Genomic DNA, 17,548 nt, shown 5'->3' with positions numbered 1-17,548 from the left:
TAATATCTTATCCAGCTCCAATAACCAGCTGATTTATCTATGTGGTTCTGGAGTTATGACTCTTGAATTAATAAAAATTGCTAAAATTGTCAGTGTCCTTTTTATACTTCTTGAGTACTTCGTATCCATTGTTCACCAATCTTGGTCACAATGTTTATGAGCCAAACTATCTTGGCCAAGTTTAATAACAATCTGGATTTTCCAGTAACTCAGAGTTATGGCCCTTAAATTACTAAAATTGCAAAATTGACATTGCCCGCGCTTTTACTTCAGAAGTCACCAAAATAAGTTACAGTGTTTATGGGCATTATATCTGAAATAAATTCCATAAGCAGCCAGATGCTCCCTGTCAGTCTTGAGGTATAGCCTTTGAATTACTTAATTCTGAAATTAACAGTGTCAGCTTAATAACTTAAGCAGTTCTTATCTGGAGTTCACCAAATGAATATATTATCTTGGCCAAGTTCAGTAATCAGCTAGATAGTCGTCGTTGCTCTGGAGTTATAAGCCTTGAATAAGTCAAAATTGAGAAAATTTTGAACTAAAGTTTAGTCTGCTTGGTAAGTAGAAAAAATTTTTAAATGTAATTTACTGTGAAGGGTGTATATTGTGACAGTTTGGCACTCTTGTTTGATTTAATTGTGTAGTATTTTTAATAAGTTTAAATAAATCATTTGCTATATGAATGCATATTTTAAATTTTCAGATAAATAATACTGACATTGGCTGGACACTTGGGTACATGTTGAACTCCAGTAATGTAATTCCAGTTGTAGGCCCGGAACATTTTATCACAACTACAGCTTTCTCATCTCTGACTGTCTTGTTTGCAATATTTATATTATTATCAGTCGGGTTTGGATGTTATGCAAGGAAACACCAGCAAGAAAAGACTCTTGGATTGTATGAAAGGGTGCCAACTTATGGAGCTGTTTAATATAAGGTTATTCTTGGTTTTTGAAATGGTAGAAAGGTACAGAAAGCAGATATTTATGGATTTAACAGAATATAAAATATTAAAGACATGAAAAAGTGTTGTGTACATTTTGGCACATATTAATGAGAATGCCTGGCACTTGTTTTGTCATCTGACAGCATCTGTTATAGAAATGATATTTTTATACCCACTTTGAAGAAGGTAGTGAATATTGGCTCACGGATATTCGTAGGTTACAAGTCTAGTCTGTAAGATGGTAAATTCGTTTCTGATCAATATTGCCTACAGCAACCAAACTTCGTAGGTTGAATTTGTCCTTTGTTGTTTTGAGAATTGATAGCTGCTGGTCAAATTCACAGTGACCTTGAGGCTGAAAATCTATTTCCGAAGAATGCTTGCGATTACAGCAGCCAGACTTCATAAGATGGTGCTTTGAGTAGATAATTTGTTGGGGCCAGTACAACAAAGGCCAAGACCACCATGGTCTCAATACTGAAAATGGTTTTCAATCAAGTATAAACTGAAGAAGAAGAAAGCTAAGATTGACAACCTTCAAACTTCAAAGAGTGATTTTGTGTGATAAGTTAATGGCCGCCTAAGTTTTTGAGATCAGTAGGTCAAGTTCGAGGTAACAGTGACCTTTAAATTTAAATCAAATTACATTCACAGTTACCTCTGACTAACCATCATTGGCAGCATATTTGTTGTATGATGCACTAGATAGTCTTACTTTAAACCATCCATAGCAATAAATATATTAGGTATTGATGTAAATTGCCCTTTCAACTCATCTAGTCGTCTTTCTACAAAGTTATGCCCATTTTTAGACTTGCATTTCGGTAACCACTGGTAGGAATGGATTGAAACTTCACAGACTTGTTCATTGAGATGATATTGCTTGCAATGTACAGGTCTCGTAACTGTTTCACGAAGTTATGCCCCCGTTTTCTACTTGGTATCTGTTATCTCTTTCGACTGAAAAATTGTTGAAAAAGACTTTAAGCCCGAACAGACACACACACTCTGTTATCTCTTTCAGCATTTTAAGAGTGGAAAGTTCTTTGACCCATTCTTCTTGTGTATGTCTATGGTTTAATTATTGTAACTTTTTTATTGAAAAGGTTTTTGAAAAACAGAGCATTGCTGTCGTCCAGCAGCTCTTCTGAATTGCCTAAGTCAGGTTAAGAACTTTGGATTCTGGAATATACAATGTACTATAGATTTGCCGAAACAGGTCATTAGCAAAAATCAAAGTGATAGTCGGACGTACCTTAGAATAGGGCAGTATAGCATGATGCTGTACATAGTAACATTCTATTATAATGTTTTGTAGTATGAATATGGTAATGATTAAATGTCTCAAGTTACAGCTGTGTAAAGATTGAAATTAAATCTACAAGAAGTGACAAAAGTGACCAAACAAAATAATATCAGACTTGGTTTCATTTGTTTATGAGTGGTTATGAAGCAATATCTTTTTAAATGTGCACATACTGTACAGCCACCCAAGCGTATTTGTACGTCTGTCTTCATTGATAAGACTGAATACTGACCACGACCAAAATTTGTACATAGTTTTTATTATTCTCTGATTAAAATACAACATTTAGTTCATCCTCCACTTTCAGTGCTGAAACTTGCTGTTTGCATGCACATGTGAGCAAATTGAACAGTGTAATGTTAAAATGATATCGAAAAATAGCATTAAAATGATACTGAACACTGCATTTGTAAATCGGCCAGTTTGACATGTTTCAGTATTCACACTGGATTATAATATTTTGTGATGTAAATACATTAAAAACTGATGGGCATTCATAGGCTATCAAAAACGATGTAAATACTTTAAAATACCCAGTAAATACTTCAGTTGTGTAACAAAATGTAAGAATTTCATGAAATGTTTTATCTATTCAGACATTTCTTGAGAGAAAAAAGCTATTTGATACAAAGACATAGCAAAGTGAGTTTTTGACAATACTATCTATAAGACAGGAGTAATGAGGTATGTTTTGGAAATGCTTAAGACTTTGAAATATTTTTCATAACTTAATGTAATTGAAGTTTGATAGGTTACTTGTTAGCTTATTATGTCTCCCACACCACTGTGGTGGGAGACATTGATTTACTCCTGTCTGTGTGTGTGTGTACGTGTGTCTGTCTGTCACAAATCTTGTATGTGCTCTAAGTCGAACAGTTCTCATCCGATCTTCACAAAACTTGTGTTTGCCAATAAGTCCTCTGCCAAGTTCGATAACTAGCCAATTAGGCCTAGGCACTTCGGAATTATGACCCTTGCATTACCGAAAATACTGATGCCAGTGATACAGGTCTTGGTGCATGGTTGACTCAGATACACATAATGGAGAAGAAGTGCCAATCTAGATGATTAGGCTTTTGTGGGAGACATGCGCTTTTTTCAAAAGAAGCTCTGGTTTTCATAGATTCTACAGTTAATGTACCATTAAATTTTTATAGTTGAACCATTCCATAATCATGTTAAAGTTATATGTTAAATAATTTGGTGACGTGCAAAGGCTTGTCTAGAAATATGCTTGTTGTTATATATTCTGTATTTTATATGTCCCTTAAATGCAATTAAGTCAGTCACCATGTGTAATCACTAGATGTGTAAAGTTGCTTGTATTTACTTAAGTGAGTATATATATTATCAACAAAACATATTTTGTATATATTTTAACAGCACTTGTTAATGTAAGAATATATATTTTGTTAATATGTCTTATATAATACACTAAATGCAATTTGGTGCAACTCATTTTTATCCACTTTTCCATATTTTGTTGCAGATTGTTAGCTCACCAGAGCCAAAGGCTCAGTGTGAGCTATTCTGATCGTTCACCGTCCGGCGTCCGGCCATAAACTTTTATTTTAAACGGCATCTCCTCATAAACCGCTAGGCCAATTTCATCCAAACTTCACAGGAATGTTTCTTGGGTGAAGCTCTACAAAAATTGTTCAAAGAATTGAATTCCATGCAGAACTCTGGTTGCCATGGCAACCGAAAAACTTTAAAAATCTTCTTCTCAAAAACCAGAAGCCTAGAGCTTAGATATTTGGTGTGAAGCATTGCCTAGTGGACCTCTACCAAATTTGTTCAAATCATGACCCCAGGGGTCACTTGATTTTACATAGGAAAATTTAAAAAATCTTCTTCTCAAAAACCAGAAGCCCTAGAGCTTAGATATTTGACATGTAGCATTGCCTAGTGGACCTCAACTAAAGTTGCTCAGATCATGACCCCGGGGTCAAAATAGACCCCGCCCCAGAGGTCACTTGATTTTACATAAATTTCTATAGGAAAATCTTCAAAAAATTTTAAAAAATAATCCAGAAGCCCTAGAGCTAAGATATTTGACATGTAGCATTGCCTAGTGGACCTCAACTAAAGTTGTTCAAATCATGACCCCGGGGTCAAAATTTACCCCGGCCCAGGGGTCACTTGATTTGACATAGGAAAATCTTCAAAATTTTTCTAAAAATAAACCAAAAGGCCTAGAGCTTAGATATTTCACATATAGCATTGCCTAGTGGACCTCTACAAAATTTGTTCAAATCCTGAACCCCGGGGTCAAAATTGACCCCGCCCCAGGTGTTTGAAGCTGAAGGATAATTAAAGTTATTGTTCGGAGAATATGAATACATTATACAGGGTTGCCACTTACCTTGAAAAGTCAGGGGGGAAAAATTTTTTTTCAAGGTCAGTGAATTGTCAGGGAAATCTTGATAATAGTCAGTGAAAAATGAAGTTTTAGAAAAGTCAGGGAAAAATGAAATTCTGGGTCAACGTTTGGAATGTTCATTGACTATGGCAGTCCTCAAGGAGTATTTATAAGTATTTCCAAACACATTTTGGTGTAAATGTGTATAAACACGTGTTTAAATCAATTTCGTTTTTGTGTTAACTTTGGAATTTTGAAGACTGAAAGGCTTTGCAATCCTTGCTTTCAGAGCATAAATATAAAAGGGTTGATTGGACGGCTGTAGGGGAGTAGGCGGCGGAAAAAATATGGTGGTATTGGTCAGAGGGAAGTATGGTTAAGTCAGGAAAAAGTCAGGGAATTTCACTTTTATACGCCTGAAGGGACGTATTATGTTATGACGCCAGTGTCCATCTGCCTGACCGTTAGCAATTTCATGTCCGCTCTGTAACTCTTTAACCCCTTGTAGAATTTTAAAGAAACTTGATACAAATGTTCACCACATTGAGACGACGTGCAGAACGCATGTTTTGGATGGCTCGCTTCAAGGTCAAGGACACAGGGGTCAAAGGTCATATGACTTTGTTTCATGTCCGTTCTGTAACTCTTTAACTGCTGGAAGAATTTTAAAGAAACTTGGCACAAATGTTCACCACATCGAGACGACGTGCAGAGCGAATGTTTTGGATGCCTTGCTTCAAGGTCAAGGACACACTTAGGGGTCAAAGGTCATATGACTGTTTCGTGTCCGTTCTGTAACTCTTGAACTGCTTGAAGGGTTTTAAAGAAACTTGGCACACATGTTCACCACATCGAGACGACGTGCAGAGCGCATGTTTCGGATGGCTCGCTTCAAGGTCAAGGTCACACGTTGGGGTCAAAGGTCATACCTTCGTGCGTATAGTGCTCCGCATTGCACACGTTGGGGTCAAAGGTCATACCTTCCTGCATATATTGCTCCACATTGCGGTGCTCTTGTCACAACTAAGTGGCATCCCTGTTATATCATTTGTTAATAGCCACATGTAGATTTTGAAGTTCTAAAGTAACATGATTTATATGATGACCAATATATTATCTTCTGTCTTTGAGCCTGCCGTTACTCTGAAATATTGTTAAAAACAGCGCTATACCTAAAATAAAACTGTCATGAGTTGTACATGATTTACGTGATGACCGATATATTGTCTTCACTGGGTTAGTTGTACATGATTTACATGGTGATCGATATTTTATTTCGTTGAATTGTACGTGATGACCGATATATTACCCACTGTCACCGTGTTGTACATGATTTACGTGATTACAAAATGTTATCTTCTGTCTTTGAGTTGCTCATGATTTACTTGGTGACCAGTTTTTTATCTTCGTCGAGTTGTACATGATTTACTTGGTGACCAGTTTATCTTCGTTGAGTTGTACATGATTTACTTGATTACCGATGAATTATCTTCTGTCATTGAGTTGTACATGATTTTCTTGATTACAAAGAAATTATCAGTCATTGAGTTGCTCATGATTTACGTGATGACCGAGATATTATTAACTGTCTATTATTTATCAAGTTTTATGACATTAATACTCTTATAATTTGTGATGGTTATATTAGATGCAATTTGTACTTGTGCTTGATAATACATACAGTCAGTTTTATAAACAGTTTAACGTTGAATAAAGATTTTATAAAGTTCCTTCTGCAGTTGTTGTAGTTTGTCAGCTCTGTTCTAATACCTGCTGTCTATAGCAGTGTAATTATGCGAAAGAACGAGTGCGTATTTCTCTTTGCAAATCTAATAATCTTTTTATTACATACACATCCTAAACTTACAATTATTATGGAAATGAATGCCCTCACGTCAGTTTGTACCATTTCCCATAAAGCCCACCATACTTAAAACACGTTCAAAGGAACACTCTTTCATAAATCTATTGGTGAGGAATCTATACCTTCTATGAGGAAAGATTGCAAAATTAATGAATATAGCCCTCGTCAAATTGTAGAACGCTGGGCTAGAAAGTCAGTACAGGATTTGTAGAATGGCTCTTTAGTATGGTGGTCCAGAAAGTCGCTACCGGATTTGTAGAACGCTGGACCGGATTTGTAGAACGGCTGTCTAGAAAGTCGGTACCCATTTTGTAGAACGGCTCTGTAGAAGCTGGTCTAGAAAGTCAGTAAAGGATTTGTAGAATGACTGTTTAGAACGGTGGTCCAGAAAGTCGGAACCATATTTGTAGAACGGCTCGAACGGTGGTCTAGAAAGTCGGTACAGACTTTGTAGAATGGCTCTGAAGAACAGTGGTCTAGAAAGTCGGTACCGGATTTGCAGAGCGGCTCTGTAGATCATTGGTCAAGAAAGTCTGTACCGCATCTGTAGAATGGCAATCTCGAGAGCGAGAACCGGTAAAGTTACTTTAGCTGCTGCTTTCTTTCACAACCTTTAAAGAAGCTATGTCTCATAATAACATCACTCTTTTCATTTACTCTTCGGTCCCACGGCTTATATAAAAAAGATATCAGGCATAATACGGCGTTACAGTATTTGTACTAATACATGTAAAAATATGTCAAGGACGGTCAGGATGAAACGTAATAAGGTAAAAAAATTAAGCCTCTATATATATTAACATTTAGTGTCTCTTTATTGTTTCAAATTGTACATGTCATACAATTTTGTTTCAACCGTCGCCTTTGATCTTTTGTTAAACGTAATTAAAATAGCACGCTATACAATGTACTTTAGGTTCATGAGACCTTCTTGGTTACCTCCACTGAAATTTGGAGAACTATTGGTTTACTAAATTGAAGGAGAAAATTCTGAAGATACATTCGCTACTCGGGGTATCTAGATTAATGTATCACACACATACTGAAACCAACTTTGTGAAATGTTAAAAAAAATGTATTCCCTACAGAATACTATAATTGGCAGTAAAATTATGCGTCAAAGGCAAAATTGATATTTTTCTAACCGTTCACCTTTCTAACATGTTTTGTATAGATTTTTAGCAAACTACCGTAAATGTGGCTATGATTCAAATCTGTACTTCCAAAGGAAAACGTCTTTAAGGTTACAACAATATTTGAAACTCATATAACTTTCAGAAGTCAAGAACTTTTCTTTTTGCATCTGGTTTGCTTTGTTGTGCTACAGAAACATTGGACTTCTGTTCGGGAGTTGTGTGATCTTCTGGTTGCACAGCCGTTCTTCCTCTGCGTTGTGCATGATTTCCTCGACTGTAAAAAGCATGTTTGTAAAAACAAAAAACGTGCAATGGATTATATATTCTACACAGCATATAACCTAAAAAATATCAATGCACCTAATACGAAAGACAATACTGTTCTAACGAGTCCAATTTTCGAAGAAAAAATCGAATGACGTGTATTTGATTCCAGAGATAAGGGTCACCTGTATATATAACATGCCATTTCGTTCTTTGCGAATCGCCACTTCCTCTATATAATTATTACGGACATTCAGTATATTTGTACTACAAAGCACTGAAAGTATTCAAACAATGTGCACGTCAGTCTAAAGAACAGGTACACCTTTTCGATGCTATGACATGAATGTTGTAAAGTAGTCTTATATTGTTTCGATCCGTATCGACGGGACGGTATTACGACAGGCTTTTTTTCTTTAAAAATACCGAAAAAGTCCAAAACATTCCAATCACACAGGCATTTTACGTTGCTTTCTGAACGAGCTGTCGCAAATGCATTTGCAAGATGAGAACTAGTTGTTGCAATAAATAAACCCAAGGAGGTTCTTTCTAAGTGAAGGCTGTTTCTTTTTTTTGCTTAACTGGTCGTGGTACTTCTCAGATATTTCAGTTTCAGTTATGTTGAGCATCGGTATAATTAACGGACCTTTGACTAGGTTTTACACAAAGCTGACCTTGTTTTATAAATGATACAATGAAATATTAGGTCTGCTCACAGAGCGTCTAAAACAGAGAAATTTTGTCAGCACTGGAAATAGTGGATTGCAGGGGGAAAGGAGGTTGGAAATGCAGAGACTATGATCAAGAGAATAAGGCTGATGTTCAACTTAACATGACTTAATGTAAGAAACACTAAATAATTGAACTTCCGTTAAGCACTATCGTATATAACTTGTTTAGAAATTTACTTAACGATTTTCTTGTAAATCAGTATGAACCATTGAAGAACTAAATTTATGAAAGGGACGTGTGGCTATATACAACCTATGTCTTTAGTCTCGGAAACAACTGCAATTTGAAAAGAAATGATCAGCATTTTCAATCCCAATCTGGCAAGCTGTATACATTTAGCATGTTTGGTCATGTGTCAGGAAACAAAGGGCCTATCTAGCGACAATTTGATTGTATGTCCGTAATATCATTTAATTATCAAAGGCTAATACATACCATTTACTCTTTGCAGTGATCAATATGAAAGTGATGAAAAGCAGAAGCGCACCCAGACTTGCAACAACAATTACAGTCGTACTTTTTAATCCTGCAATGTCAACTGCACTCATGTCAATAAAGAATTAGGAATAGCAAAAAAGCAAAATGTCTCATCGCCATAACTCTTAAATTTAACTGGTTTAAAGTGTTTTTTTTATTTACCGGCAGAATCGAAACAACCTCTTATAAGAAAAAAAGATCGATTCAAATACCAGAAGTTAATTTTGAAATTTCAAAAAGGTACAATTTTTGAAAACAAAAATCGTTTAAGAAAGACATGATATGGCATACAGAGTTTACAAATATGTTCACAATTTTATGTATTATTTCTAATTTAATTAAACTTTATATATACAATGTATAACGTAAGCTCTGTTTGTAGTAGAAGACGGTTCAATTTAAGTTATATCTATTCAGTAAGTGCGTTTACCTTTTTCCAGATTAGGTGATACATCACAAGAAAAGGAACCAGGCGTGTTGTAACAAACCAAGGTATCATTGCAAGGTTGGTTAATACATTCATCAACATCTTTGTCACAGTTTATACCGTTCCATCCATCTGTGCAGTAACAGAAGTAGGATCCGTCCGTATTTGTGCATGTTCCAGCATTGTTGCACGGATTTCCCAAACATTCATTTATATCATCGGTACATCTAGAACCTTGCCGTCCAGCTTGACACGTACATGTGAAAGAACCCACAGTGTTTATACAAACTTCAAAACTTTTGCATGGGCTTTTCTTGCATTCGTCTTCGTCGACGGTACACTTATCCCCCTCCCATCCATTTTTGCATAAACATCGCAATCCTCTTCCTCGCTTCCTGCATATTTGGTTCTGTCCACACATAGAACTAATAAAACAAGCGAAGGAGTATTGCAGAGGCAATACAGAAGTACCCTACCGGTGCAAAACAATTTTACTTGGCCTTGACCTTAGTGACCTTGACCTTTGACATAGGTCATGTGCGTGACACATTTTCTAATCATGGGGAACATTTCTGTGTAGTGCCAAAAAATCCTTCAATGCAATTAGTAATATATAGCAGAAACAAATTTTTTCTTGACCTTGAACAGTGAACTTGACCTTTAACCGACAAGCATAGATCATGCGTTGACACATCGTCTCATCATGGGGAACGCTTGTGTGTAACACTAAGATACTTTATCAATACATATAAAAGTTATGGAGCAGAAACAATTTTCACTTGACCGTCAGCAGTGACCTTGACCTTTGACTAAGCATAAGTCATGTGCGCGCACTATACACATACCAAGTTTTATTAACATGGCTTGAATACTTTTTGAGTTACAGCAAGATCCAGATTTGCGAAGGAACGGACGGAAGGAGGGCATTTCTATAGGCCCCTCCGTTGTTCCACCGGTAGGGATTAAATATACAATGCACAAGTAGACATACTTATTCTGCTGAAAGGTATACAAGACCCAAGTTATTATTATTATATTTGAAAACCTGAACAAATACTACATATGTAAACAGAAAAATAACACGTTTATAATTAGCTTAAAAATAGTACACGCTGTATACATGTATGGCTGAACACAGTATAAATGTGTACTACCATTAAATCAAAGCACTGTGAGGACTGATGTGGCTTCTAGAGCGTTAACGAGATTTTTCCATAACTTGATCTAGTGACCTACATTTTGACCTCAAATAATCAAGTTCAATTTTGACCTTGAACTTTTTGGTCATGTGACCGAAACAAGCACCAAAACAACCGTTTCTTGTTCATACCTTTTATTATTGTGATAAAAATCAAATTTCTTACAGAAACTTACAGAGTTTTAAAGTTTAAATGTTTTCAAAAGACATTTTTGAAAGTTTTACAGACTTGCACTGTGTAGAACTGATGTAATTTTATTGAAGACCTGGAACAACTTCAGTCATAGATATACATCTAGAGGTAAGAAGTAAATATCTAAATATAAAATGTTTTAGTTAAAGATACCCGTTGGATATCTTTAACAGGTATCCTCTTTATATAAAATATTCAGTTAATGTTATTAAGCTACAGTACGTTTCAGTATCCGCAAAGAATAATCATTTGTGTACGAGTATTATTTTTCAGGTTATTCTAATGTGCATGTCCGGTGAAGTGAGGGTTGATGTGAGGTATGTCTTTTTATCTTAACACTCGGTATGTTCGAAAGCTGCCTAAGAATTATATAGGATACAAAACATTCAGTCGCGTGCATTCGCATTACAATTGCGTTCATCTCCTAAACCCCTTTTACATTCGCGTACTTTAATAAAGAAATCTTGTTTACGAAAAATGCTTTTTTTAGAATTAAGAGAGAATACATGTAAAAGAATCGTGATAAGGTATATGTATGTATTATACTTGATCCAGAAATACTTACTCATTGAGGCATTGGTCCTGACACATGTCTCCCATCCATTCCGGCACACACTTCCGGAAGCGTATATCTTGGTTAGTTTTAACCTCACAATGAACATCAACACCATTTTTCCAACCTTCTAAACAATCACAACTGAAACGAATACAAAACTATCTCATTACCTCGCTAACTGTGGCGGCAATTAACCGACAGTCAAATTGTAAATTTATTCACATCTCTTGCTGACCGAAGGCGCGACTCTTCAATGAACCGAGTCTGCTATTACTTTGCTTGGCTGCATTCTAAGCTTCCAAAGGACCTTCTTATATCAAATACAGAAATAAACAACATATATAATTATAGATCAATCATTTTTTCATCTTTTCTTCAGCACCTCTTTGTTTCTTCTCTCCTCTCGGCATCTCTCACAAATACTAGTCTTCACGTTGTCATCACAGGCTATTTCAGACTCTCTCCCCCCCCCCCCCCCCCCCACACACACACACGACCCTTATGCTCGAGATGACCTTACACGTGTATCATGAATAGTATTATTATTATCAATTATACATATTTCACTTAGTTAAAACGGTTGTTCGCTGATGTTTCAACACACTTAACGTACTAATAAATATTTCATAAAAAATGGAGCAGTAGGCTGCGATAAAAGCTTTTTAAAAAATGCAAACACCTTACCTCCAGTTTCCAAATGTGTTCTCACAATATCCTCTGTGGTAACAAGGGGCTCCCATTTCACATTCGTTAACATCATTTTGACACCTATCGCCCTTCCGGTAAAGAGTACATAGATAAATAACACCAAATCTATTTCAGTTCCATGTACTATCAATTAGATAAAAAGCAGAAAAAAAGAGATTTACAAAAACCATTGATGATATTGAAAACCGTAGATGTCGATATATAGGCAGATTAGTCCGACAAATGCCACATTTTGCCCATTTTTTCGCGATATGCCTGAGCACCTTCTGTTATTACCTGACTGTTTATATTATATATGTAATGATTTGTACGTTTTTCGTATTCTTATTATGGTAGTTTAAACTGTATACTTTTTAGTTAATATTTACGTTTAGTTCGACTGTGACGAAAGCGGGATCTTATTGGTAAAAAAAAAACGTATGTATTACGCATTTTTCAGGGGCGTTCATTCTGCAGTCTTCCGGATGAGCGGCGGACACTTCCGGTCTCTGTTATACAGTATGATGCTTTGTCTCCATGATATACCTTTATATACAGAGCTAGTTAGACTGGCATCATTTTGAGCGTTAGATGCTACATTTTTCTGTCCAGTACTATTTAGTTAATAAAATAAAAAGAAAGATCCTCGTAACAAAGCAAGACACTAGCAGACTAAACGCTATTTGAAAGAAGATATAACGACTCGAAAATTTCGAAACACATTTCGTTTATGGTGTGCTGGAAGCTGCGCTTTTCTTTTTAATAGTGTGGAATACTCCATGAAATACAGTTTTCTACCAATTGTGACTGAGCATCTTTGTCTGTCTTCTAGCCTGTTGTCATTACCTTTATGGAAAAAAGGCGTTATTTAATTCCCGTGACATGTCAAAGGTAGGCGTTAAAACCGGATGTAGATGTATTGTCATATTTCGCCAACTGAACAGAAGCATCTTACTCTGAATGCCACGTTTCACAAAAATGGTGACTGTAAGATTTTTTTAGTGTCTTGTAATTATAAATTGTAGATCAATGCTCTCTGAATCTAATTATAGAAGCACATTTTTCTTCTTAATCTGCATAGTTTTCATGTTAAATTTTAAGTAACTTGTAAATTCACTTACTTGATAGCCATGTCGGCACCGACAAGCCTTTCCATCATTTGTACACAGTGCATAATGCAGGCATTCCTGGTCTCCACATTGCGTGACATTTGTGGTGCTTACGTTGACAACCACCGCCTGTATTTAAGAACAAGTGCGACATACTTTTATCAGACAGCGGACGCAGTGGTCCAGCGGTAACACTGTCTGACTACGAAACCATGGGTCGTGAGTTCGGGTCCCCGCCCCCCCCCCCCCCTCCAACAAAAAATTACTAACACTGGGATAAGAATCCCGTGTATGGGTGCTTTACACCTGGCACGCTGAAGAACCAGGAAAGCTTCTGGAATTGGAGCGTCTTCTGTATCTTGCACTATCCTCCTACTAAAATTACTAACAATCTTCTGGAGGAGTCACCCATAGGTGTTACCGACTATTAATAAACTTATAAACAAACAAACAAACTTTTATCAGATGTTTCACAAACTTAAACATGCACTGTTATTCAGTCCTTTGTGATAGCTAATTATAAAATGATAAACAAAAACGACATATTGTAAACTTTGTAAGGAATCGATCAAAAGAATTTATGAAAATAACAGAGAAAGTCTTTAAAACTCACCTCATATACATTTATATGTAGAGGTAATAAGATAATCAAAAATAGCATTTTAGATAATTAAAATGCTGTCCATTAAATATAAAATTTCAAAACTGATAGTGGTTTTGAATATTTCATATAGGCATCAACATGGGCAATTTAACATTCTGCTTCTTTGACACTTATGGAAGGTGCATTATGGGATTTTAAATGATAGATAATTTCATGCATTTGCTATACGTTTCTTCTCAATAATTCAAGTTACAATGACATCTTTATCAGCAGGATTTCCTAAATGTATCCTCTTTTGTAATAGTCTTCGCTAGAAAATGGAGAGTTATTAAAAGCTTCAGATTTTATTAAATTTTGTTTATAACTGAGTAAACAGTAGAAAACCAGTATAAGTAGAAAATGATCTCTCATTGTTATTGCTGATAGCACGCAAGTTTAACTTTGTTGTGCTATAAAACCCAAATGATTAATATAATCCATGTTTGTATATGATAGCTGTAAAAAGAGTAAGAAGCTTGCCTCGATTTCGGAACATTTCTCAATTAAGCAAAAAGAAAAGATGATTTTTTTTAAAAAGACACTTTAGTAGTTATTTTGCACCTAATCAATTATTCAGAAATGGTAATAATCACGTTAAACAGCATGCATCAGTAACAGAATGAAAAAGCAGAATATAATAGAAAACATATAACATGTTCACTTGTAGATTACTTTAAAATGACACAATTAACTGTTATATGGATAAGAGCATTCAGACAAAACATGACTGTCTTGATATAAGTCTCGCTGTTCTCAATGGAAATTATTTTTCATGGCTTTTCGAAAAGGCCTTATATTGTTTTGTTTCTATTTTGATCCGTCGATTTATGCAAGACACTTTCAGCTAAATAAAGGAACAAAAGGTCAACTAAATGTTTATCTTAATTTACATGCAATATACAGAAAACACGATTTATATTACATGATAAACCAGAAAAAATATCTATTTGAAAATATAAAGAGAAAATATTTATCACAAATGCTGAATATATTGGCAAGCAAAACTATTTTAAATGTACGTGAACTCAGGGGCGTACTAAATCGGGTATTTGGTTTGACATTATTTAACGCTTGTTGTACAAGCCATAAGTATCATATTTTTACTTTTCATTAGCCAAAAACATGTAATTGTCGAGTTGTTGTTGTTGTTTATTCTTATTGACCAGCCGGATAACTAATCTCACTATTACGCCATTTAACCTAGACTGTAAGGATGTATGTTTTGGGTTTGAATGTACTTTTTAGACCATTGTTCTGTTGCATACTTTATTACGAAAACCTTGTTATTGTCATATGAAATTTTCAAAAGATGTTCATATAAACAGATAAAATACTGTCAATATGACACACCATTGAAGTATATGATACATGTGTTTTACATCAGAGCCCAGTTTTATAGGCGAAAATCGATGGATAAGGGAGATATGTCATTAGTGACTTAAATTTCCTGCATAAAGTTCCCAATAAAATATCAAATGTACATTTCAACGTTACAGTCAAACTGTTAAAACATTGCAACCAAGTGGTTTCAACTCCAAATGTTGTTAATTCCTATTGTCTATTTTTGAATATTTTCTATGGAAAAAACTTGTTTAGTATTTTCGGTTTCATTGACTAGGCTGTCGATATTTTGATGTGAAAGTATTTGCTATATTTCTGTCCTGGTATGGCTTTAACATTTACATGTGTATATATAGAATACTGGATTTATGCCTTTCGATACTTTCGAGATATATGTTATCTAAATATAAGTCCAACTATATGTGTGTTTTTGTTAGAGCTAAGTAATTACATTTAATGTTATGCTAGTTTGTAACTGTATTTGTAAGTGCTGTATTAATTACTGACATTTTGTATTATTGTACATATACTTGTATATAATTATGTTGTACCCTCCATTATTGGGGGAATAAAAGATATCTATCTTAAAGATATCTATCTTACTTAGCTTCCGTTTGACTTGCTTATCTTGAAAATGGATAGTTCCGAAACGTCAGTGAAAGGAACTGTAAAATTATTGTTATATCGTGCTGGTGTTGAGCTTTTCGTATATTTTTTTCTAATAAAGAATTTATTTATTACGAATAGAATTATAAACATTACCATTCCATCGCCCTGGATTAGAAACGATTTAAAATCGCTCCGATTTATATTAGGTTAGACAAGTCCACAGCCAAGCCCGTTCAATTAGTTATTCACACAAGGATGTACTAAAAGATGAATGGGGATTGCAGTACTTGTTTAACTATTACTGACAGTATTACGTTCAAGCTAATACTACTACTAAAAATTTGAACCCTTACCAGTATGTTTTTCTTTGTTGTTGTTGTTTCTTGTGAAGGTGTTTTGCAGGTTCTGTACTAGGCCCTGTTATGCTCAAACATTTGGCCGCTTAGAGATCAGCATAAAACATAGAATTATATATGGAACACTTTAACATTCTTCTTATCAAAGAAAAGATGGCATATAGGTAGTATATTCACAGGAGTCTGAAATCCAATCATAAGCCTCCAGAACTCTGTCTTAAAGAAAATAACACCATATGTAAAACTAGAGCTATCATGTGATCAATTGTGTGAAGTTAATTAAGCCATTAAATTATGTCAAGAGGATATGGAGAGCTGGTGCGCATAAGATTGTGTCTACGGGCAAACAGACGGACGGACAGACAGACAACCTGAAACCAGTATACACACTTACAACCTCGTTGTTCAGGGGGTACAATAAAGACCAGGAATGAAACGTCAAAAACCCAGGTTTACCTGAAAATGATAACGGAAGACAGGGTGATTGCAAGCTAGCGAGCGTTCTCTAGAAATAACACCAAAAAACTCCTACCACACTCGGCAGTCTTACGAGAGTAATCAGACATTTTCTGCAGCTTGAAGAGATTTTTATCCATCGTCGAAACCATTCGCTGATAACAATAACAACAGTTTGTTCAATCCAAGTCTCGGTGGACCAGACGGGCTAGCGTCTTTCATGGAGGTTCATCAGGAAAATACAAAGATTTCAGCTAAATTACATTGTATTTCACACGTAGTGCTTGCTTGTGTTTCTCTTCCAACAATGTTAAAGTCTGGTCCTTTGGTAAGGTTTACGCCTGTCACATGTTCAAACAGTTATATGAGGAAAACTGATCATACTTCAATAGTTGCAACAAAACCATTACGTATATTGCTAACTAGAAATTATAACAAAAATGAGACAAAGTATGTTGAGAAGTTACGGCCACCGCTTGGTCGCTAAAGACTACTGTTAATATAGATATATAATATAAATGATATAAAAAGATAGAAAGTCTCTCACACTGATAAACAAAGTCTGAATTCTTAATCATGCTTTAAACATTTTGATTGCCTCGCATCTAGATTTATGTATTTGCATATTGTTATCATCAGTGATATATGCATGTAAAATATTAATAGGGTAAGGTTATCATGCATCTCATACATTTTTATTATATTTTGGTATGTCACAAATATAATAACACATGTCATGGCCAGTTTAAGGTAGGGATGCTTATTTTCTTGAATTGTGTTTATACACCATATGAAATTAGTTTTGATTAATACACCTGAAGTATGCCAGTATACTGAAAATACGTGTGCAGAATCATGTGAAACAAGAATTTGGGACAAC

General features: G+C 35.2%; 2 protein-coding genes across 5 annotated transcripts in view; one reads left to right on the top strand and one right to left on the bottom strand.

The window, feature by feature from the left end:
* LOC123547562 (ectonucleoside triphosphate diphosphohydrolase 8-like) overlaps nucleotides 1–6,350 on the top strand; it is a 57,813-nt gene extending 51,463 nt beyond the window's left edge. For all 4 annotated transcript variants that reach the window (XM_045334757.2, XM_053551831.1, XM_053551833.1 and 1 more), the window contains one exon: nucleotides 707–6,350. In XM_045334757.2, the coding sequence (XP_045190692.2) occupies nucleotides 707–937 (231 nt within the window). In that variant the 3' untranslated portion in view covers nucleotides 938–6,350. The remainder of the gene's footprint in view (nucleotides 1–706) is intronic.
* A 996-nt stretch (nucleotides 6,351–7,346) lies between these two features.
* On the bottom strand, nucleotides 7,347–14,029 carry LOC123546322 (fibropellin-1-like). The gene is made up of 7 exons (XM_053552080.1): nucleotides 13,877–14,029; nucleotides 13,276–13,392; nucleotides 12,152–12,243; nucleotides 11,477–11,608; nucleotides 9,524–9,945; nucleotides 9,052–9,142; nucleotides 7,347–7,894 (listed from the first exon to the last, which is right to left on the bottom strand). Exons 1-7 carry the CDS (start codon nucleotides 13,922–13,924, stop codon nucleotides 7,759–7,761), a joined length of 1,038 nt encoding a protein of 345 aa, XP_053408055.1. The 5' UTR covers nucleotides 13,925–14,029; the 3' UTR covers nucleotides 7,347–7,758.
* Nucleotides 14,030–17,548: the final 3,519 nt, after the last annotated feature.

The sequence above is a fragment of the Mercenaria mercenaria genome, chromosome 9, assembly GCF_021730395.1.
Source record: "Mercenaria mercenaria strain notata chromosome 9, MADL_Memer_1, whole genome shotgun sequence".
Classification (NCBI taxonomy): Eukaryota; Metazoa; Mollusca; class Bivalvia; order Venerida; family Veneridae; genus Mercenaria; species Mercenaria mercenaria.
This window is presented reverse-complemented; position numbering and strand designations above follow the sequence as displayed.